Consider the following 24,317-nt stretch of genomic DNA (forward strand, 5'->3'; position numbering starts at 1 on the left):
AGAGGGAGACACAGAATCGGAAGCAGGCTCCAGGCTCTGAGCCATCAGCCCAGAGCCTGACGCGGGGCTCGAACTCACGGACCGCGAGATCGTGACCTGAGCTGAAGTCGGACGCATAACCGACTGAGTCACCCAGGCGCCCCTCTCACGGCCTGTTTTGCTCAGTTGGGGTTTCAGATGAAGTTGCTGTCTTTTCATCTCCATGTCAGTGGCCCTGAGTCTTCAAAAAAATTTTTTTTTCACATTTATTTATTTTTGAGAGAGAGAGGGAGAGAGAGAGAGAGAGCAGGGGAGGGGCAGAGAGAGAGAGGGAGACACAGAATCTGAAGCAGGCTCCAGGCTCGGAGCTGTCTGCACAGAGCCCGACGCGGGGCTCGAACCCACGAACCTCAAGATCACGACCGGAGCCAAAATGGGCTGAGCTACCCAGAGGCCCCCTCTACTTCAAATCTTTGGGGAGGCCATTCTTCTTAGGGGGGTGTGGGGGCTCCTATAGAGTTCCCAGGTCTGCCCATGCTGGTCCTCAGCATGTGACCCTAATGTGTGATCACTGTGCCTTGGGTCCCGATGTTCCCCTGAGCAGGTCAGTCTGAGTTGTCCAGGCTGCCCTTCGTTTCTGCTTCCAGAATGGGCTTCTTGGGGTTCTTCTCACCCGAGTCCTTCAACACACACTGTGTGCCCATTGCCGCACCGGCTCGGCGCTCTCTGCAGGGCGTAAATCGGGGAATGAGAATGAGAATCGGGTCCTTGTCTTTATGGAGACTCTATCTAGTTGGGGGAAGGGACATGAAAACCAACATTGTTTAGAACAGTGATATCCTCAATGAGTAGAGAGTATAGGTCTCAGTGGGTAAGAGGTGGAGTGATTTATCACCCAAACTAGGACAATTTCGAGAACGTAAGAAGGCATTATCGATAATTGTGTCAGGGCAGCCAGTGAAAACTGGGACTGCCCCAGGAAACCAGGACACGTGGTCACCTGGGAAAGACCTAAACGTAGCCCTCATGAACCCTCTCTGACTAGCTGGCTCCCAACTTGAAACCCGGTCGGGGCGCCTGGGTGGCTGGGTCAGTTACACCAACTTGGAACCCAGTCTTCACCGACAGCTGAGGGTAGACCATACAGCTTGGCCGGGACACCACAACCACACATTTGTCCAAGCCCCGGCTAAACCTCACTTTCCGGGAAGCCGTGTCACTGCTGGCACAGCCGGCTGGACACAGATGCCCCGCGTGTGATCAACACAGTGGTTAAGAGAACGGGCCTCGAGACTGTGGGTCCCACACATCCCTGACATTGGAGCGTCTGGGGATCCCGGGCTGCCGTCACCTGACGTTCTTTCCACTGGTGAAGGTGCAGCCCGGACGTGGGGCCTTTAAAGGCAGTTCTGATATACAGGAACGTGTGGGAGCCTCAGCCCTGGGGTCATCCTGCTGATTGGAATCCTGGTTCCAGAGATTATTCACTGTGTGACCTGGGGCAAGTTCCTTAATCTACCCTTGCCTCAGCTTTTCCTTATCTGTGAAATGGGGACAATGGGCACTTCTCGAGTATTAAGTTAATGTGTGAAGTGTTTAAGACAACTTTTTTTTTTTAACGTTTATTTATTTTTGAGACAGAGAGAGACAGAGCATGAAGGTGGAGGGGCAGAGAGAGAGGGAGACACAGAATCCAAAGCAGGCTCCAGGCTCCGAGCCGTCGGCACAGAGCCTGACGCGGGGCTCGAACTCATGGACTGTGAGATCATGACCTGAACTGAAGTCGGATGCTTAACCGACTGAGCCACCCAGGCGCCCCAATGTGTGAAGTGTTTAGAACAGGGTCCGGTACCAACCAGGACGTGCACTGTAAGGTTGGTCACTGCTATTACAGGATAATAATAATAATTTTTATCAGTACTAAACTGAACACTTACCCTCCCCACAGCTGTGCATGCAGGGTTGACATCCCTCAGGATGTTTTGGGAAAGGCACGGAACACTGTTTGCCTTATGTCTTTGTAACCAAAAGTCTGGCCTGTTGAGTTTCGTTTAGGCCACGTGAAGGTCACGGCTTCCTGCAGCATGACCCCGAAGGCTGTACTCTTCTCTGTGGGTCACCCCTCCGCATTTCCCAGTTACTAGCTGGGCTGGGAGAACATACTCCCGCCGTACGTGAGAAAGACAAGTCGCGACACGAGATGTGCTGTTAAATAGCGTTGTTTATATAAAATCGAACGATTCTTTTTTGCAAAAACTATACAAATAAGTATGTCTGCTTACCATACATGTTTATAACATACACAAAAGGCTGTACGTAGAAATATTAGTGGCAGCTATATCCGGGCAGGGGAATTAAGCGTTTCTTTGTTCTAGTCTTTATTTTGAAAATAATGTTTCAGAATGTTATTTATTTTTGAAAAATTTTTAACGTTTATTTACTTTTGAGAGAGAGAGGACAGTGTCGAGTGGGGGAGGGGCAGAGGGAGAGGGAGACACAGAATTGGAAGCAGGCTCCAGGCTCCGAGCCATCAGCACAGAGCCCGATGCAGGGCTCGAGCTCACAAATCACAAGATCATGACCTGACCCGCAGTTGGATGCTTAACTGACAAAGCCCCCTGGGCACCCTCAGAATAATGTTATTTTGCAATGTAAAAAACAAATACGTTTTAAATATATACATAAAAGCCAGAAAGAAAAGGCAAAAAGAAAATACACAAAATGGAAATAGTCGTTTTTTTTTCTTTCTTTCTTTTTTTTCTTTCTTTCTTTGACATTTTCCAGTTTCCTCCAGCAAGTATTTATTACTTTTATATTTTAAATTTAAGAAGAATTGCCAAAGCACTATGTGATACTGTTTAAAATGCCAAATAGCACTTCTGGGATTAAATGCAGATTGAAGGCATTTCCCACCCCCAAATCATCCCTCACCTCCGGGAGCAGCTGGCCACACGTGTTGGGCTGGTTCTACTCACACCCAACTCAGCATTCGGAACTTGCATGTTTACAGTGCCTTTCTTCGCTTTTAAAAAATCAGTTTACGGTCTGATCCACTGACCTCCGTGAAAAATCTCCCTCCCACCCCACGTGTGAGACTCTGCTTCAGAAAAACAATTCAACATATTCCAAAAAAGGAATCCATTTTTCAGGTTCAGGCACACGTGCTGTGTTTTGCAGGAAGCCTTTTTAATCAGCCTGGATGGAATTTATTTCTTACAGCACTTTGTTAATAACAGTTAGCCTTTATTGAGTGCTTACTGTGCGCCGGGCATTAGCTCATTTAATACTAACAACGTCTAGACGTTGAAACTCTTAGTTTCGTGGTTCGTACGTGAAATTGGGACGGGGGTGCATGGAGTGCCTTTCCTGGGGTCCTGGGCACAGAAGGGCAGGAGAAGGGATTTGAGTCTGGGGTCCTGAGGACGTGTTTGAGCCGGGGCCTGGCCTTTGGTGGCCCCGGTTGGACCCTCGCCAGGCCCTGGCCAGCAGAGAGATCTTGAGAAGGATATTTAATTGTTCTGTGTCTCAATTTTCTTCCTGGTAAGACGGATCTAAAACAGGAGCCTTTACATGAGCCTATGAGGAGGATTAAATGAGTTAATTCTCATGAAAAGGGCTTGGCTCATCACAAACACTCACTCACTACCAGGATTATAATATTTTAGTTACAGGCATTTTCCCTAATCCCCCCTATTAAAGGCAGAGGCGTGGTCAGGCTAGCCTTGCTCCCCCAGGGTCTTGTGTGTGCCGAGAATCTGAGAATCGCTGATGAGAGGTGAATATTACATAAAATAACAAACGGAGAGTTTAAGAAGAGACAGTTGGTTGTATTATTTGTATTTTCATAAAGGTAGAATCTCATTGCAGGCAATTCTATTAAAATAAAAGGTTATAAAATTCAGTTTGTATATTTTTTATTGGATAACAAATTTTCTCAGTACAGTCTCTATCAGAAAAGCTTTCCTTTATATATATATTTTTTCTTGTCAAACACTCTGTACTGGGCATAGACCATATCCCTGCCATTCGACGACCTCCAGGGTCCTGTGGGAGGAAGGACAGTGCACCCATGGATGCAGCTTGGGAGCTGGGGAAGAAAGACACTGGCCTTCGTCTGTTCTCCTCCATAAAGAATTCCCAGCGGCGTCTGATCCTGTAAAGGCTTGGAGCTGGGTGCACCAGGCTATCCAGACTGGCGGGCTGCGGTGCCAGTGGGGAGGGGCCCTGGGGCACACTGGCTTCCAGCCCCTCTGTGCCTCATTTGCCCCCAGATTCTAGGTACCCCACGCAAGCTCTTCATTGCCCTACACAAAACAGCCCCCAGAGTGGGAAGGAAAGGGGGGGGGGTGAAGGTCACATTTCTGTTAAGGATCCACTTCTGTTTTCTCTCCCTGTTTTCTCTACCCCTCGGCTCTGCCTTGTGGCTGGATCCTTAAGGCTGCCGCTGCAAAGCCTCTCAGTTCGGAAAGAAGAAATGCCCAGGGTGGGTGAAGTTTGTTCAAAAAGAAGCACGTTTTACCATAGTTCCCCAGGCTCCTCGGGGGTCACCTCCTTTTTTAAACAGACCGTTGTTTCTGCTTCCCCAAACCACGCATACTCAGTGTACAAAAACAAGAACATGAAACAGAGAGGTGTGCGAGAGGGGAGGAAGCTCACGTACGTAAATATCACCGTATTTTTAGACGGATGAAAAGGGGGAAGAACGAGACAGGCGCATTTGGCGTCTTGCGGCCTGCGTTTCTGAAGGAGATGCTGAGGCTGTCACTTCCTGCTCCCTTCTCTTCTCACTTCGTCAACAACGCATCTGACCTGCCCAGGGGGGGTGGCTGGGATTTTGCTAAAAACGGAGTAATGATGCTCAGACAAAAGCAAAGTACTTTATGTCTATTTTGGTTTAAGCTAAGCACAGATTCCTCTGGAAAGGACGGGCGCTGGCCAGTCTCCCTGCGTGGAAAACCATGTAGCTCAGCGAAGCACCACTTTTCTTGACCTCCAGACTCGCTCCCGATTCTTGATGACAAAACACATTCCATGCCCTTGATTGATTTGGTGGAGAAGCTGCAATATTGGAGGATGGGACTCCTGCCTTGGACGGGCTTGTGTTTTGAGAAGAGATTCGGCCGGTTGTGCGGGGCCGACAGCTGAGCTTGAAGGCTGTGAAAATCTAGCTTCCTCGTTCTCGCTGGGCAACATGTCCTGTACTGTGGCAATTTTTCAGGCCCCCTCCCTGTTTTCCTCCTCTATTTACCCCTGACTTCCACTGTATTTGACCCACACGTCCAGGTTTTTTAATTTTTGATCTTGTGCTCACTTTGTCGTGTCTCTGGCTTCTGGCTGCCAAAGAGCCCAAGTTTTAGGGCTGGAAGAGGTCATCTGGTCTACCTTCACGTTCCAGGAAGAGGCCCCCCTCTCTGCGTACAAGCAGGTGACAGGTGATTCCGCTGTTTCAGATGAGAGCTGGGCCTAAAACCTCCTCCTTTCCCAGTCCTGAGCTGGATGTTCACCCCCAGCGGCATGTTATCAACATTTTTATAGCTGGACAATCAGACCAGGTTTCGTGCATTTTTTTGAGATTCATAAAACTGTTTTCAAGATTAAAGTATCTTATTTAGAGGTTTTGTGGGAAGCATGAGATGTCCTTGCTTGTGAAGAATTGGACATTGGAGATCAGAACGGCGGGCCCAGGTGGCCAGCAGATCACACACCGTGGTGATGAGATCACCCAGGTGAGAAATTGTCAGCCTTGGATTTCCAGCTCGTCATTAGTCATAGACGCTCACTGCCTTCCAGAAGCCTGGAGCCACAGTTCCAAATGCTTATCTGGGACTTGAATAGAATCATCCATAACACACTGGGACGAGGTTTCTTCTAAATGTCAGGATGCTATGAAATGATTCAAGCCCGTTCTTGAGACTTCAGGTTGGGAGCTGGGCTGTCACCAGCCCCTTTCTGGTTTGTACATGAATCACAGAGTTTTGAACCCGAAATATCCTAGAGATTCACCTTCTTCGAGTGTCTCATGTCACAGATATGGAGACTGAGGGCAGAGGAGGTCACAGGATTTGGGGAGGTCTGCGGGAATCGGTGCCGGACTGGGGGCCAGAACGTGTGTATCCTGACCTTCGTCCTAGGACGTGGACCCCAAATGGTTTCTTGGTCCTGGGGTCACGTTTGTAAAACAATAGCGGGTGCGTTTTGTTCTGTAGTTTGGGGGAGAGGGTGAGTCTTGTTCTGATTTATTAGATGGAATATTGGGTAATTTCTTCATAGCATTATTTGATACAATTAAACAATTTTTTAATGTTTTTTTTTTGAGAGAGAGAGAGACAGCGCGTGAGTGGGAGAGGCGCAGAGAGAGAGGGAGACACAGGATCCAAAGCAGGCTTCAGGCTCTGAACTGTCAGCACAGAGCCTGATGCAGGACTCGAACTCGGGAACGGTGAGGTCATGACCTGAGCCAAAGTCACATGCTTAACCGACTGAGCCACCCAGGCGGCCCTGATACAAATTTTTATTGAGGGCCCACCACGTGGCTGGGATGGAATCATTAGAGGAAAATGTTGTCTACTGTCTTTAGAGAGAGTGTTTTCCAATATCCTCAAACTTGACTGATTTTAACTCTCATCAGGGTTCCCTGATTAAAAAATATCGTCCTGAATCCCTGTCTTCCCCTCCCCATGATTCAGTAGGCCTGGAGTGGGACCCGGGTATCTTTATTTTCGAATAGTTTCCCTGGTGATTCTGAAGGCCTGCCAGATTAGGGTCCCATCAGCACCTTTACTGTCTTCATTTAGAATATCGGACAAGGTGAGTGATGATTTCCCAAGGTGACACACACTTTGTGGGTGAGGACGCTGAGTCTCACACAGATTGAGTGGGTTTTCCCAAGTCACCGAGTAGTTAGCAATAAAGAGGTTTAGCGCTGCTGCAGTCCCAAAGCCTCTGCTGGTGCTTGTGGGGATAGTTTGCCAACCCAGGGAGCCCGGAAAAGGAAGGTTTTAGCCTTCATCTGTTTTGTGGTGAATTTACCCTGAGTTTTAAAGGTTGAATCAGGCTCAGTGGGATGCAATAATGCAATGAATGCTTGGAACATGCACTACGTGCTAGGTGTGAAAGATCTGGAATTGCACTGTTCATTCCAATGTTGAAAGGAACACAAATGTCAGGATTTTGACACGGATCCCCGCTTTGTGTCCAAGCCCTGGGCAACCACAAAGAAACAAGGTATCTTGTCGCGTCCAGTCGGAGGTTTTAGATGAATAAAGCAGGCAGTGTTGCTAGGTTTCACTCTAGCTATGGGAAGTTAATTGTTAGTATTCTATTCAGTGTTCTTACTAGGCACCTTCACGGGTTAATTGTATCCTTCAAGGTGGGCATTATCCCAGTTTTTTCTTTGAAATTTTTAAAATGTTTATTTAATTTTAAGAAAGAGAGAGAGAGAGAGAGAGAGAGAGAGAGAGAGAGAGAGAGAGAGAGACAGGGCGTGGGCAGGGGAGGGGCAGAGAGAGAGGGAGACACAGAATCCCAAGCGGGCTCCAGGCTCTGAGCTGTCAGCGCAGAGCCCTATGTGGGGCTTGAACTCACAGACCGACCGCAAGATCATGACCTGAGCTGAAGTCAGACGCTTAGCCCACCGAGCCACCCAGGAGGCCCTATCCCAGTTTTATACAGAGGAAACTGAGGCTGAAATAGTTAAGCAATTGACCAAGGTTACAGAGGTGGAGAGTGATTCAGCCAACATCCGGATTCAGGCACCAAAGCCCCATGCAGACGGGAAGACCAGTCTGTTTGCTCCCTGCCAAGCTGTATATACTGGGAACATGTGTGGCTCACTAACACTGTTTTTATTGAAGGCAGGCACCACATGCTGCATTCGGCTCTCTATTCCCTCCTAGTAGAGGAGGTCACAGTTCCGCACACACTGTAAATAAACAATGTTTTCTGAGTAGAGGAATAAAGCAGGGGGCGTGCCTCCACGCAAAGAAACCTGTAGCTTTTAGTTGTTTGCACGTGAAGCTGTATCAAAAGAAGCTCCATCAGAAAATAGGATGGATTCAATAACAAAAAAAATTGTAATCGTTGAAGTTAGTTTTTCCCCTGGGTATTCCCTGGGGGGTGGGGGTGGGGGGGAGAAAATCTGATTGATACTGTGGAGGATACTACGTGCAACCCCCACCCCCCCAACCATCTTCTTTTGTAATATTATCAATAGTTCTTGCTTTTGCTGCCTTTTCAAAATCTGGAAGAAACAACAAGGGGGTGAATTCCTTAAATTTCAGGAGCATGTAGATCCGTTTGTAACAATAAAAAGCTTTTTTCAAAATTAACTAAATTGACATAGTTTCGTTTATAGGATTGACTTCGATATCGCGCATCTATTGAATGAACGCTATAAACTCTGGAAAGCTGAATTGTGGTAACCATAGTAACGAAGCGGGGAGGGGGGCGAATTTCTCTCCTCGCATTCTGGGAAGCGCGGCCAGAACGTTCTGAGGAAGTTTGGCCTGTTGGTCACACCGTAGGTCGCGATGCATGCTGGGGCTTGGCAACATGGCGTCCTCCTTGATGTGCTGATGAGAGGAGTTTCACTGTAGCTTCAAACCAGAGGGCAGAACTCTCCAAACCCAATAAGCCCACACTCCCTGTGTTCTTCGCGCCTCCGCGTCGCCCTCTCCTCAGGACTCGTTCTCAGGCAGGAGAGAGGCACGGGGCCGAAGGCCAGGGCCGTCCAGGCCGCGCGGATCCGGGGCCGAGGAGCCGGCTGCGGGCGAGCACGATGGGCCGGTCCTGGCTCTGGTTGCAGCAGCTCCGGCGAGTGCGGGACCCGCAGGGCTGAGAGTGGCTGCGGGAAACCCCGCGAGCTCTGAACCTCTTCCCCCCTCGGCCGGAGACCTCCGCCCGGTCGGCGAACCGGCACCGAGAGCGGGCGGCCTTCCTGTCCTCGGATCGGCCGAGGCGTTGGAGGCCGAGAGCAGGGTCATCGTGAGGCCTGAAGTCTCCCACGCCTCTGACAGCTCCGCTCGCAGCCCCTCCTGGGACGTGCAGCCCCCGAAGCAGCCCGTGGCGTGGGACCCGGGGGCGTGCGTGTGTGTGCGCGCCGAGCTCCTTGGTCCGCCCGGTCTCCCCCCCCCCCCCCCCCACGCCGCCCGGCTCTTCCCACCCCCTCCGCCTTCCCGCGCAGAGTTAGAGAGAAGGGTGTCCGACTTTTTGCCCGAGTAGGGGTCTCCGCACACTTCCCGCTCGTTTCTTTTTCCACTCTCCCCCCTTCCCTGTTTCTTATTTCTTATATGTACCGCTCTGGTACACGCTAGTTTTTAAGGCTGGAGGTTCTCGAGCGCTTGCTGCCAAGGACTCCCCCACCCCCTCCCCCCGCGATGGAGTCCGAGATGCTGCAGTCCCCTCTTCTGGGACTCGGGGAGGAAGATGAGGCCGACCTCACAGACTGGAACCTGCCCTTGGCTTTTATGAAAAAGAGGCACTGTGAGAAAATCGAAGGCTCCAAATCCTTAGCTCAGAGCTGGAGGATGAAGGATCGGGTAAGTGGATTCTCCCACCGCGCCCCCTTGGGCCCCGGTAGATTCTTCCACAGAAAGTTCAGAGCCACTCGAGTGTCCTCGGGGGAAGCAGCGGTCATTTTTCCCCAGCCACACGTTGCAAGTCAACTTAAAGAGCACAAGCCATTTCAGACTCCAGCGTTTGGTCGGAAATGGAAAAAGTCTGTTCTGGTTAGTAGTTATTCACCGGCCAGTGTTAATGTAACTCAAACGAAGTTCGAATTCGGACAGTAAAAGGTAACCGTGTTGGAAAGTGCAGCACTGCGAGTGCTTACACACTCTTTGGTATACTCAGTGCTGTTATTAACAGGACGGAAAGATGCCTTGGGAGAGAGAGTACATGTACCCACGTGGGGAGCCTACTTCTGTGGTTAGTTCGCTTTTTTTTTTTTTTTTCTAATTGTCCAAGCCAGGTTAAATGCTATGCTGGGAAACAAGATTACTGGCAAATGTTTAGCTAGTAACAAATTCTCGCAGGGTTGTTTTAAAGTTACAATGAACTTCATCATATCGCCTTCTAAGCAGTTGGTCTTGGATCCAGACTTTCCCTCCATTTATGTGGTGTCACGTTGCTGTAGCTTGGGGACAGAATTTCTCCCACGGTGGAGTTAGAGGGTGATGGGTTGGAACTTGAGTCCAGGTTTGAGGGGGTCTCCATGGTGTTGGAGTGTGAACAGTGACTTATAAATGGCCAGTAGGAAAGAAAACAGCCAATCTTGGTGAACCTGCCCTTAACTAACCGCTGTCTACCTCCTGGTCTCCAGAGCAAGCGGGTGGGACCTTCCCATCTACGCACAGTTAAAATTTGTCTTTTTGTGATTTGTTTTTTCCTCCAAGATTGCCTTTTTTAAATTTAAGCATCGTAGTGGTAAAAGAGAGGTAGTTGTTGTTATAGTACGGTGTGATTGCTCTGGGCTTACATATATTTTCATATATGATGTTGAACTATGTAAGATCACCATTGTGGTGATTGTGCTCGGTCAGTCCCTAGTAACCAGTCCTTTGGTTATTGATTTGGGTTAGGACAATTCATTTCATCCAAAAGCAGTTTAAGGAGTAAAAGAGATGGTCTTTAGAAGAGATTGTACAAAAGTCTGTCGTAGGGACTTCTTTGGTACTAATTATATAGTTCAAATTTTTTTTGTGGTTGTTATGCATACATGAAAAGGAACTTGTTTTAAAGTAACTGTCTAATAATTTTTTTTTCCCCATTCTATCTGGAAGACTTTTATTTTTTATTTTTTCCTTGTGAAATGTGGTTCCCTCTGCTACCCTAAACCCGTGCTCAAACTGTTCAAGCTGATGAATGGATATATTTTTGACCTTTTACTTAAAACATTAATTTGTGAATGATAACATTTTCTGACAAGCTTGTCATAGGTTATTAAGAGAAAGAAAAGTTCTGAGTCTGAGTAATTACTGAGATTACTCTTTAGAAAAGAGCCAGGGGAGAAACGTTTGCTGTGTCTGACCTTTTTGCAAGGTGTTTAATGAAGACGAAAATCAGCAGATAACATTTTCAGTTCAGCGTGTGGGAGCTTGGCGTCTAACTGCCCTTGTAGTCTCTTCCTCTGACTCAGCCCCAACGAGACCTCTCAGCACCCCTGCCAGGACAGTTGCAAATCCAAATGATGCTAAGCACTGGAAGGAAGCATGAGTGAAGGAAACAGGCCAGGTATAAGAAGAATGGCCCAGGGCCGGAGATCAACGGCAGCCGACATGTGACTCGTGTCTGATTTTTCTGGAAGGTGGGCTCTGGAGAGCACAGGCCACAGCAGCTGAAGGGGCAGCTGGGCCTCAGCCAGATCTCTCTTCCTTTCTTTCTCTCTGTCTGTTTTCTTTGAGAATCCAGAAGACTTTTTTTTTTTTTTTTTTTAACGTGAAGGCTTCCAACTTAAAAATGTTGGCACTCTTTCAGATGTTACAAGACATGAAGGAGTCCAACCGACACTGCGGGCCGAACAAACCTGGTTTGTGGGGCTGGTTCTGGCCAGCGTGTTCCCTGGGTGTGACTTGTGCTCCGTGACTGCCACGCCAGGCAGCTGCTCTGATTCTGGGAATCTTGAGCACACAGGCGTCCAGGCCAGGCTGTCTCCAGCAGTGTGATGGATCAGCCTGTGGTGAGGCGACACGAGTGGGCCTGCTTGTCCCGGAGCAGGCCCTACGCGTCCCACTTGCCCTGGTGGGCCGGGAAGTGCCCTGAACGCAGACTTGGCCTTTGCCGCTCCCTGTGACCGAGACGCAATTCCATATACTTTTATTTTGTGTGTGCATTTCTGGTTCCCTATTGCTGTCCTATTTAGTGAAGCTGTTAAGGATCCCTAAAGTTGACATCTTTGCTAAGTTGACTGACATCTGTAAAAAGTTTTGTGCCACTCAACGTTTGGCATCCCGACAGAGAGAGCCACAGCCCTTGCCCACTCTCAGTTGGGATTCCCACATTTTTTGGGGGGGGGGGATCCGCGCTGCCTTTCAAATGCCACTATTATTGCATTTTAGTTATTAAGTTACTGTTTAATACTGTTATTATCAAATTAGTCTGTTGTTTGGTTAATTCTGTTGCTTTTACTGAATTGATACGTATATGCATCAATAGCAATTTTGGCTTATCATTTTTAAATAATTAGACTTACGTAAATGATTCGCGGTTCAAAATTCGCGGGCCTATGGCTGACGCCGATGTGTACGTATGTTCCCGTTTGTGTTTTACCGTGATGCTTTATGGCGATCAGAGTTCATTTGTCCCCTGGAAAGGGAGCGTGTGGGGACAGTTGGTCTCAGTTAGATCTTTGCCTTGCACCTGTGGGACGGAATCAGAAACCTGATGGAAAACCACTGCCGCACACATGGTGCCTACAAGTGTGCCGGAGGAGTAGGGAGAGAACGATGAAGCCATTTGCAAACCAGTCTCTCGACCGATTGTCAGCTGGCTTTGTAAGTTGTGCTTTGAGTAAGCCGTGGAGGGAGCCGAGTGGAGGCAGCGGGCTGGCGCGTGGACAAAGGAAGGGTAACCCTACCTTGCTCACCTTGTGGCCTCTATCACGTACTCCCATCAGGCGTCGAGACCACCCTCCACAGGCCTTCACTTCTCTGTCCTTGTCTTGTCTGACCTCTATGCAGCCTTCCACAGCGGGCCACTCCTCCCTCATGAGACTCACCTCTTGCTTCTGTGTCTTCCCAAACAGAAAGAGCTCCAGCTCTTCCCCTGAGGTCTCTCATCCTCCTTCTCAGACCCCTTTGCTGTTTGACAGCCTAGTGTGGGGCGCTCGAGGACTTGATCTTGGGCCCCTCCTCTTTGTTGTGTATGCCCCTGGCCAGCGGGTCTTGTCTGGGCTCATGGTTTTAATGCCGTTCACACGTCGGCGACCCTCACGTCGGCAGTTTTTACCTCTGGCCTGGCCCGGAGCTCCTGAATGCCTGCTTTGCCTCAATCCCCACTCGGGTGTTCAAGCTGTAAATCCAGAATTTACCCTTCATTCTTTCCTCTCCTCCTCCTCGTGGCCCTGTCCGGCTCATGAGTAGAGCCTGTCGACTTGGCCTCCAAAGTGCATCTTATATGGGATCGCCTCATTTTGTCTCTGCCCGTCGCGAGCCTGGCCCAGCCAGCTACCGTGTTTCACCTGGAAGGCTGTGCTTGCGTCCTGACTGGTCCCCCCCACAGGCGTTCTGACCCGGAGGGACCACTCCTGGCTTCCCGAGTGCCTGGAGCTCAGTGCAGATTCCTCACCCCGGTTCACTTTGTGGTCTGGCCCTGCCTTTTCTGCTTCCTCGATGGAAAGGCCTGGGGACACACCCCCCTCTGCTCTTGGTAACTGGCTCCCCATGACCTCCACAGTCAGCCGCTGAGAGGCCTTGCCCCATCACCTCCTCGAAAGCAGCTCCCCAGCCACTCATGATCGCTCTCTCTTTCTCTGGTATTTTCCACTACATCCCCACCCCCAGAACGGAAATTTTGTCGTAAGGCCGAGACCTCGTCGATGCTAGCGCACGGGATCGTGCTTGGTACATGGTAAACGTGTACTGAGGACAAAGTGACTGGAGGGGGGAAGGGCTTCTGCACAGGGTGTATTCTTTACATTGCTGGGGATTATTATCTCCGTGTGGTGGTTGAGGAAACTGAGGCTGGAGTTAAATAAACGGCTTGCCAAGGGGCCTGAGTTACGGGGCTCGCGATGAGGGAAGTTGAACTTGAGAAACAAAGCCTAGTTGAAACAAAGAGAATGGTATCACAGTGACTGACAATTCACATTGTGAGGCCCCCGCGTCTAAAACCGAATGTGTAGGGAAGACGGCCGGGGCGGTGGCAGGGACGTAAAAGCAGAGAAGTGTGCCAAGGGAGCGGCTCAGCTGTTTCCGCGGTGGGTGGTGGGCGGTGGGCGGTGGGCTCCGGGTTCCCCCTCCCCTATTTGGATCATAATACAAGTGCAGCGTGCACTCTGGATCTCAGGGTCGTGAGTTTGGGCCACACAGCGGGTGCAGAGATGACTTAATGATAGCAGTGCAAGGTGGCAGTGGCCTTTCCTGGTCTCCGCCTTGGGATCTGAGCGGATGGTGCAGAAGCGGCGAGGGTAGTGGCGAGGGCGTGAGTCACGCCCAGCCGGTGCTGGGCTGCTGTTTCCCTGCGCTGTGCGATCGCGGCGAACAGTTCCACCCCACTTGACAATGCCCCTGGTGACACCGTAACAAGGATGGGCTGTGTCAGATCTCGCCCCCTTGGCGCCCGCCGTCCCCTTCCGCGTGGCGGGTGGCCCTGGGAAGAGCCCTGCGGGGGCCCCGGCTGGGCCACCTGCTGCTCGCGGGGCGCCCGCGCTGGACCCGAAAGGAGGCTAACGGCGACCCTGGGTGCTCGGGCTGGCGTCTCCGGCAGACGTTTCCTCCAGAACAAACGATGAGCTGTCACTTCAGGGAAGAAGACTGACAGGATGCGTGGCCGGGATAAAATCTGAGCTTTCCGGTGAAAATGAAGAGTTTTGGGAAACCTGTGTCTGCCCCTGAGAGCCGCCCAGCTTCCCACTCTTTCGACGAGATGATCGTAGAGTGGACAGGATTTTGGGGATTCGAAACGTGGAGTGCAACGTGCCCTCATCTGGAACGTCTGCGTAATTCAGTGAGCCTGTGTTTCCAGAGGGCCAATCCGCACTCTTACCGAATGCTCCGTGGGCAAGAGACCCACTCAAAGGGAGGCCGCTGCGCTTTAGTATCGTAAGGGGTGGTGCTTCCGATAGATCGGGTAGCCCGTTTAGTGCTCTGTGCACATAGGTCGCTTCTAACCTTTAAGAAACTACAATTTGCCGAGTTTCGATGTGATGTCAGAGGAGCACGTTCTCAGTTACTTGGACATGCTGATGTTCTTGCCCTTTTCACCTGCGAATCTTTGTGGGGCCAGAGTTTCTCCATCCGCTTCAACCAAAGCGACACGTCACAGCAGGTTGGAAGACAGTATGGAGTCCAGTGGCCTTCTGATAAGGCAGACCTTAGAGAGATTTGCAATGGTTTTTTGAAAATGTCTTTTCCGTAGAAATATTTATTGAAATATATAACGACTTTATAATTTTATTTTATTTTATTTTATTTTATTATTATTATTATTTTTTTAAATTTTTCCAACGTTTTTTATTTACTTGTGGGACAGAGAGAGACAGAGCACGAACGGGGGAGGGGCAGAGAGAGAGGGAGACACAGAATCGGAAACAGGCTCCAGGCTCTGAGCCGTCAGCCCAGAGCCTGATGCGGGGCTCGAACTCACGGACCGCAAGATCGTGACCTGGCTGAAGTCGGACACTTAACCGACTGCGCCACCCAGGCGCCCCACGACTTTATAATTTTAAATCCGTTAATAAATACATGCCTTTAGGGGCGCCTGGGTGGCTCAGTCGGTTAAGTGGCCGACTTCGGCTCAGGTCAAGATCTCACGGTCCGTGAGTTCAAGCCCCGCATCAGGCTCTGTGCTGACAGCTCAGAGCCTGGAGCCCGTTTCAGATTCTGTGTCTCCCTCTCTCTCTGACCCTCCCCTGCTCATGCTCTGTCTCTCTCTGTCTCAAAAATAAATAAATGTTAAAAAAAAAATTAAAAAAAAAATAAATACATGCCTTTAAACATTTTTTTTAAAAAGGATAGAGGACTATTTACATTAATTAATTTATTTTAGGGAGAGAGAGAGAGCACGTGCGCACGTGTGAGCAGGGGAGAGGGGCAGAGGGAGAGAGACAAACTTAAGCGGGCTCCACGCTCAGTGTGTAGCCTTAAGTGGGGCTCAATCCCATGACCCTGGGATCATGACCTGAACCAAAATCAAGAGTCAGACGCTCAACTGACTGAGCCACCCAGGTGCGCCTGGAAATACATTCTTCTTCTTCTTCTTTTTTTTATTTTGACCTCTAAGATGGAAAATACTGGAAAAAGCTGTTTGAGGGGCTGTTTGGCTCAGGTCACGGTCTCATGTTCGTGGGCTCAAGCCCCACATCCGCTCTGCACTGACAGTGCAGAACCTGCTTGGGATTCTGTCTCCCTCTCTCCGCCCCTCCCCTGCTCCAGCGTTCTCTCTTCTCTCTTTCTCTCTCAATAAATAAACATGTAAAAAAAAGTTTTCTTTTTTTAAAAAGGAGCTCTTTGGGAGTCTTCAGTAATCTTCGAGTGTAAAGGTGTTCTATCCTCAAAAGTTTGAGGCTCGTTAGTGTAGTTAAAAAGAAAGTGGGTGTCAGACTTAAATTAGGAAGCAGGGCTTGAGGATATCAGGTGGTTGGCCAAAAATATCAAGCAGAGAGGACCAGAAATTTAAGAGCAGACCTAAAAGGGACCTGTTAACGCCCTTTCCATTCTGGAGCTTGTGTTTGCGAAGAGCTCTGTGGGGTTGTGAAGGCAGTTGCCCTGTATGGACGCACGCAGCCACTGTCAGGGCCTCCCGTTGACCCAGACTTCTGGCGTGCGCCCTGGAGGGGTTCGCTCTGCTGCCCACCCAGCCGTGTCCTGTCCTGTGAGTGGAGGAACATCGACCCAAGTGTGGCAGGGGCAGGCGGCCAGAGACCTTGACCGTAGTTTACCGAGAAAGGTTTCTTGCTCACAGTGTGCCGTGCTCTCCGGGACCCTAGCGTCCAGTAGGACAGACAGACGCATCAACGCCAAACTGCGATACCCCATCATGTGTGTTTTCCAGGTGAGAATGGCACGATTATGGGGAAAACTTTGCCTTTACGTTAAATAGGTAAATCATTTGCATTGAACTGCATTTATGACATGTACAAATCAGTTACGTGGACCCAGCATGAAACTCTCAGCAACTGATGACTGTTGACGTGGTTGGTGGTGGGGAGCTGCGTGTGGATTTAAGTGGGGCAAAATCACGCAGAGATTTGTGTTTGGAGAGATCTTGTTGACCGGGGGCGGAGTGGAGGGTTTGGAGGGATGGGGCTAGAGTTGCGGGGATCCGAGTGAGACACCATGTCCAAAGCCAGGCAGCCCGAGCTGCAGGGTGACCGTCCAGGGGCCGGGGTCTACAGGTGGGTCAGACCTTGGGGCTGAAAGAGCGGGCGGCCAGCGCGGGCACCCTGGCTCTGCGCTTCGAGCGTGTGAACTGGCCCTTGGCATTTGTCATGGGAGGCTCAGGAGCCACAAAGGACCATCTACATAGATTTTTTTTTTTTTAACCTGCTTTAAAAAATGTGCCGTGTTCCATTTTGAACAACGTGCTGGGGAAGTAGTCCTGAAATGGATAAGAACATTTCTCCTCATTATCACCTTGTAGAATTCTAAAGCTCGAGTTTTAACAGGATAGCATGTGGATTATATATAGACGGTGTTCTCCAGGTTTCTGACTCTTTCCTGCCTTTATTGAGAAGACATTAAAAGAGTACTTGGGGCATCTACCATTAACTTGTTTCGCTAGAGCTGAAGTGTGACACCTGTTCTTTTCTTCTTGTAAGTTTAGTTAAGTGTATAGAAAATGTTATCCCAGGAAATGTTCGGCGTGATAATTAATGCTTTGATCATGTTCTTGAGCCTGAACTTGTCAGACAGGTGCAGCTCTGGGGGGAGGGGGGTGCACCCTGGTGGCTGGAGGAGAGGTGACCACTGAGAACAAGTGATAATTTGACCCCCAAGTCAGTTTGCTTTCAGAGGTGGCTTTTGTTCTTGACCAGTAGTATTTTTTTCCCCCAAGTTTATTTATTTATTTTGAGAGAGAGAGAGAGAGAGAGAGAGAGAGAGAGAGAGAGAATCCCAAGCAGGCTTGTACTGTCAGTACAGAGCCCGATGCGGGTTCGATCTCACAACCCTGAGATCATGACCTGAGATGAAATCAAAAGTCAGATGCTCAACTGACTGAGCCTCCCAGGAGTCCCTGACTGGTACTATTTTCTGTTTCTTAGTTTAGATACAATTTCAAACTTACAGAAAAATTGTAAGACTAGTTCAGCGAACTCCCTGGTACCTTTACCCGGGTTCATTACCTGTTTACATCTTCCCTCGCCTGCTTTATCATTCTCTCTGTGTTTGTGTATGTTTGATACGTGACTGTTACTAATCCATAGCTCGCATGGAAATGTTGCCGCTTGTCCCGGCAGCACCGCCTTGTTGGCGATTTTTGCCCTCCCCGCCCCCGCTCGGGATCCCTCATTGCCCTTAACGGTGCCGTCCGTGTGACCTCCTTAAATAAAAGGAGCTTCTCGGCCTTGGAATTTCTTCACCTTGACATTTTTTAATTGTGCTGAAATCAGCTAACGTGTTTACCACTGGAGCGGCTCTTAAGCGTGCAGATCGGCGGCTCAGGCGCGTCCACGTTGCTGCGCGGCCCCTCCGTCCGTGCGCGTCCACAACTGCATCGTCTTCCTGAGAAGCTCGTGCCCGCCCGCCCCCCCACCCCGTCCTCCCCCGTCCCCCCTCGTCCTCCCCCGTCCCCCCACCACCCCCCCCCCCCGTCCTCCCCCGTCCCCCCCCCCCGTCCTCCCCCGTCCCCCCACCACCCCCCCGTCCTCCCCCGTCCCCCCCCGTCCTCCCCGTCCTCCCCCGTCCCCCCCCTCCGTCCTCCCCCGTCCCCCCCCCCCCCCCGTCCTCCCCCTGTCCCCCCCCCCAGCGTCTACTGTCTGCTGATTTGTTGGCCTTGATACTTTGCGCTGGTGCCGGGCAGTTGCCGTGTACGGACGGCGCCCTCGCGCGGATTCGGCCCCGGCGTCTCGGGCGGGAGCCCGGTTGAAGCGACGCGCCGTTTTCAGAGCATCCGGTCGGAAAGCACGTGGTCCTGCTTCCTTCCAGTAGCGTTGTCTTCGGTCGTGGGATCCGCTCCCGTCCTGCTTTGTGTTCCTGCTCATAGGGCCTCTGCAGGTCGTGGCCACTTTGACGTGCGAGGTTCTGAACGCTTCTGTACTTTGCGCGCAGTCAGATGCTGCCGCTCTTCTCGAATTTCCCAGCCTTCGCCCTGGAGTCAGCCATTCCTCCGTGATGCCGGCTCCTTGTGGAGGACGGGCTTTGGAAGCAAGACCTGGGCACTAGGTTTGCTCCTTGCTGCTGCTGTTGTGTCGTCGGTGGGCCCCTCAGCAGTGGAGGTGGGGGGACACGTGGGGTTTCAGTCTGTGCTTATCGGTTTCTGTGCACAGAGGGGTCTCCAGTGCTGGTCACTACCTCCGGGCACGCTCTCCCCTGTCCCCTTTGCACCCCCCCCCGTCACTTGCTTCTTGGTGGCGAGGATTTGGCTCCACTGCCCTCGCAGAGTCACTTGCCCTGGACTAGGATGCAGAGAAGGGGGGGGGGGTGTCTGAATTACTAACCCACAGCACTTGGGGACGCAGACCTACTAAGAGGTTAATACTGACTTACATTGTTGTTTGAGGCACACTCTGCATGCAGTGAGATGCCCAAATCCTAACTGGGAGAATATGCTGTCAGAAGCGGGTTTCAGGGGCGCCCGGGGGGCTTAGTTGGTTAAGTGTCCGACTTTGGCTCAGGCCACGATCTCGCGGTCTGTGAGTTCAAGCACCCACATCGGGCTCTGTGCCGACAGCTTGGGGCCTGGAGCCTGATCCCACGTCTCCCTCTCTCTCTGCCCTCCCCCACTCACACTCTGTCTCTCTCTCAAAAATAAACAAACATTAAAAAAAATTAAAAGTGAGTTTCAGTGGGGAGCCTGGGTGGCTCAGTTTGTTGAACGTCTGACTCTTGATTTCGGCTCAGGTCATGGTCCCAGAGTCATGGGATCACCCCTGCGTTGGCTTCTGCACTGAGCGTGGAACCTGCTTGAGATTCATTCTCTCTCTCCTCTCTCCCCTCCCCTTCCCCTCTGCCCCTCTTCCCTGCTCATGCTCCCTCTCTCTCTCTTTTTTTTTTTTTCCTCTTTTTCTGTCTCTAATAAATTTTAAAAAGTGAGTTTCAGGGTTTCTCAATGGTTTGTGTGGAAATAGTGGTTATCATGCACATTCAGTACCACTTAGGTTCATGGCACAGAGCCTGGGATCGGGTCTAAGCAGCATAGGACACTGGTGTGGCCCTGGATGTGGCATCTGATGTGAGGAAAATGACATTCTTCTACAGAGGAAAAGCACAAGGTGGCAATTATGTATCTGCACTCGAGTAACAAGGCAGTGATTTCGGGCATTCTTCCTGCCTGCAGTGTCCACACGCCTGAGGCGCTCGGCTGAGCTCCGTGCTGGGTGCGGTGGGGCAAGTGAGAGGGTGCGAGGGTGGGTAGGTCAGGTGCTGGGGTGGGGGTGGGGAAAAGGGCAGTGAAGTCACAACCACCTGATTTATAGAACAGTAATTGAGCTGATGCTTGTCTAGCGCCTTTCTGTGCCAGGCACTGTGCTAAGTATTGGTGATTCATTGGTGAACAACTCCCGCTTTTTAGGCGTTTACCAGTCTTTTGGGGGAAGATGGGTTGACTCAGCCCAGGAGGCAGGGCACTGGGGTGGTGGCAGCTGCGTACGGAGTGCGGGAGGGACTCCTGGAAGACTGCGTCAGGACTGGAAGGGAGCAGAAGTTAGCCGGGGGGAAGGGAGAGGTGGGGTGGGGCAGGAGGGGGGCTGCGGGGAGGGTGGCTGGCCGAAGCACCGAGGTGTGCAAACACTGGGAGGGAGAGCACGGCCTCTGGGGAGCCGCCTTTCTCCCCAGAGGGAGAGGGAGAGGGAGGCCGGGTGTCCCCGAGCGGGTTTCCCCCCTTCCTAAGACAGCTGCCGGCCACCCGTACCCCACCTGCCGAGTTTCCCTCTGCCACCCGGACGCCAGGTTGCACGTTTGTTTGTCAGCCCCGCTCGGAAGGGCTCTGTTCTGTCCACTGCTGCGTCCCCAGCTTCTCACCGGGTGACATTCGGTAGTAGGTGCTCGGTAGACGGTGGTCAGGTAAACGGGGCGGGGACCGTGCTGGAGAAGTAGGGAGAGTCCATGAGGATGGACAGGTGGGCAGGGCGAGTCCCGGCAAGCTTCGCAGGGCCCTGGGAATTTGGGTTTTGTCTTAAGGATGATGAAGAAATGTCTGAAGGCAGGGTAGTGGCACAATCAGGAGTTTGGCAAGATCGCACTGGCCGCAGAGACAGGAAGAGAGAGAATGGGGGGAACGTGTGTGGTGTGTGGGTGTGGGTGTGTGTGAGAGGACCTGCGTGGGCCGGGCGCCCTGAGGAGGGGGGAGCTGGGCCAGTGCGGGGGAGGTGCGGGTGGCCGAGCGCCCCCTGGGACGGAGGACAGTGGGCCTCGGTCACCGCGGAAGGACTCGGGGGCCCTGCTGGATGCAGCAGAGAGAGGGGTGAGCTACCGTGGGCACCTGGGAGGGGAAAGAGCATGTGTCTGACTCTGGAGACTGGAGAAAGTTTTCTTTAAAGAGCGTTTCAGTGGGACGTGTTGCAAGTGTTGCTTAAAATGGTCCCCAGGCCCCCGTCCCCTCGGCGTCTGTCTTCGCTGGTCCCTGCTGCACCCTCGTCCTCGGGCCTGTGGGCGCTGCTGATGGGCCGGCGCTGGTGTTCTCTTGGATAGCTGCTGCTCTTATCCTTAAGGGTTGATCGGACCATCAGTTTAAAGGTACACGAGCACGCAAGCACCGTCACGTGTAGATGAGGCATTTCCTTTTCCTGCGCTGCCTCTGAGCCCTGGCTCGGGTCCAGGTTGAGTTTCCGTAGAGGCGGCAGCACTGTGGAGACACCAGGTGCCTTGTGTTTCTTTCCTGTCCCGCATACGCCGTTGTGTGTCCTCCCTCGTCCTTCCCCTTCACCGTGCACCGGCAGCGCCCTGGGCCGGGCCGGGCCGCGGCTGGCCTGGCCTGGCAGTGGCAGAGCCCGGGTCTCGCCTGCCGTGCGGCTCAGGACCCTCTCCGGAGAGCCACCGCTCGGTCCCTCACTTCACCCACGCAGCGCTTCTCCTGAGAAAGCGTCGTTACCTGGTCAGCAGGCAGGACGGTTTGCCCGGAAGAGTTTCGCCTTTTAAATAAAACTCTATGCTGGGAGCGGTCTTCGTACTTGAAAAATATTTTACCATTTTTATTGACGAAACTGAGTTCCTTGGAAACTTGTTTTCCTCCAGGTTACACAAATAACACATGTCGTTGTAAAACATTTAGAAAATAGGGAAAAATGGGGCGAGAATAAAAATTATATAAAATCCCACTACAGCACTGTTAATATTTTGGTGCATTTCCTACTTCTCTGTCTTCCCTCTTACTCCCTCCCTGCAGCCAAGATTTTACTGTGTGTCATTAAAGGGTTATTTTGAATTACTTACTTCAAAAAAAGTTCATTTATTTATTTGAGAGAGAGAGAGAGAGAGAGAGAAAGCACAAGCAGGGGAGGGGCAAAGAGAGAGACGGAGACACAGAATCCGAAGCGGGTTCCAGGCTCCAAGCTGTCGGCACAGAGCCCGACATGGGGCTTGAACCCACGAACCAGGAGCTCATGATCTGAGCCGAAGTCGGATGTGCACCGACAGCATCACCCAGGCACTTCTGGAATTACCTGTATTTGATACCCTTGTCCTTGTAGGATCTGAAGCATAATAATAAAATGGATACTCGGGAAACCCCCACAACACCCAAGAACTACATCAGCATTAACACTGTCCCAGCCCCCAGCTTTAATGTCTTTTCTGCTTCTGGGAAAACAACCGGCCCTGGGACGGCTCGACTTACAAGTTTTCGACTTTGCGAGGGTGTGAAAACCACACGCGTTCAGTGGAAACCCTCCTCGGGATTTTGAACCCGGATCTCCTCCCGGGCTGGTGACACGTGGTCCGGTCCTCGGTCGTGATGCTGGGCAGGGAGCCCGGCCGCCGGTGAGCCGGCGATCACCGGGGTCGGCAGCCGGTTCGGTGACAGCCATCCTGTCCCCATAGAGCCACTGTTTGTCACCTTCCGCGCGGCATTCAGCAAATCACACGTATCGCAAGATAGGCTTTGTGCAGGATGCTTTGGCCCAGCCGTAGGCTAACGTGAGCGTCCTGAGCGCGTCGAGGCTGGGCTGAGCTGTGGCGGTAGGTCAGGTGCGTGGCGTCCGTTTTCGACTTACGCTGTTTTCAACTTACGACAAATCTGTGGGCATGTACCCCCATCGTAAGTTGAGGAGGATGTTCACTGCTCTGTTCTGGGTCGTACTCCCTGTAGGCCGGGTGTCCATGTTGAGGCCCCTTTGATTACTGAACAGCCTTGTGAGCAGGTACTGTTTTACCCATTTACAGCTGAGGAGACTGAGGCAAGAGAGGTCAGGTAATTCGCCGGAGGTCACGTAGCCAGTGAGCAGTGGAGCCCGGATCTGGCCTCAGCCTGTCGCCTTCTCCTGCCCCTCAGGGGACGTGGGCATCGGCGGCCGGAGCTGGCAGAGACCGCGCCGCGCTGGCCGCTCTGGAGCCCGGGGCCCCGCCACTCGTCCACTGCTCGCTCACTGTTCGCTGACCACCGAGGAAGCACCTCTGCCCTGCCGGTCCCTTGGTGGGAATGAAGAGGGAGTGTGGCCCGGTCCCGAACTCTGGGAGCACCGTGAAATCGGTGCGTGGGCAGACCAGCCTAGCGGGTCAGACCGATGATGCTGAGATGTCTAACTAGTGGCCCCAGACTGTGTTATCGCTCGGTGGAAGGCAGGGGTGTGACCGGCGGCTGGAGGCGGGTTTGGAAAGGAGTCTGCTTGAGGAAATGTCCCGGAGGGGGTGGGGCCCGGTGTGGGGACCGGGAGGGGTTGGCTGGCCGGAAGGTGGAGGGAAGGCCCCTCCAGGGAGGAGTGTGGGTGGCGTCCCATGTTCGTGAAAGGAAGGTCCTTTGAGAGCACAGTGGGGGGTAGTGTAGGTGGCTGTGGCAGGGCCACCGCATTAGCCACGCTTTGCGTGTCTGGTAGAAGGCTTGGCCCTCTCTCCCAGTTAGGGAGGGGTGGGGACCAGCTCACAGGCCGGGAGACACAGAAGAATGGAGCTGGGGGCGACACACACCTGGCTGCTTCCCTCGAGTCAGGTGGAAGCCAGAGTGGCGGGGTGGGGTGCGTAGGGGGATCTTAGCCTGGGAGCCGAGGGGCAGGGTGGAGTGGGGAAGGGGAAGGCGGGGTGGAGTGGGGCAGGGTGGAGTGGGGATGCCGGGCGGAGCGCCTGGAGTGCCAGAGGCACCGGAGCCAGGTCTTTAAAGGCCTGAATGTAGGGTAAGGAGAGGACGTTCAGGGGGCGCCTGGGGGGGCTCAGTCGGCTGAGCTTCCAACTCCTGATTCCAGCTCAGGTCATGATCCCGGGGTCGTGGGATCGAGCCCTGTGTCGGGCTTTGCACCGAGCTTGGAGCCTGCTTAAGATTCTGTCTCTGCCCCTCTCCCCGCCCCCCCGCCCCCCCCCCCCAAGTGCACTCTTCCC

The 24,317-nt window shown here is 52.1% G+C and overlaps 1 protein-coding gene across 1 annotated transcript in view; it reads left to right on the forward strand.

Annotated features, from left to right (window-relative positions):
• The first annotated feature begins 9,151 nt into the window (after window positions 1–9,151).
• Window positions 9,152–24,317, forward strand: part of RPTOR (regulatory associated protein of MTOR complex 1) — a 331,489-nt gene continuing 316,323 nt past the window's right edge. Inside the window, exon 1 of the mRNA XM_042965566.1 lies at window positions 9,152–9,515. Within this exon, the coding sequence (XP_042821500.1) occupies window positions 9,354–9,515 (162 nt within the window). The 5' untranslated portion in view covers window positions 9,152–9,353. The remainder of the gene's footprint in view (window positions 9,516–24,317) is intronic.

Source organism: Panthera tigris, chromosome E1 (genome assembly GCF_018350195.1).
Source record: "Panthera tigris isolate Pti1 chromosome E1, P.tigris_Pti1_mat1.1, whole genome shotgun sequence".
Lineage (NCBI taxonomy): Eukaryota > Metazoa > Chordata > Mammalia > Carnivora > Felidae > Panthera > Panthera tigris.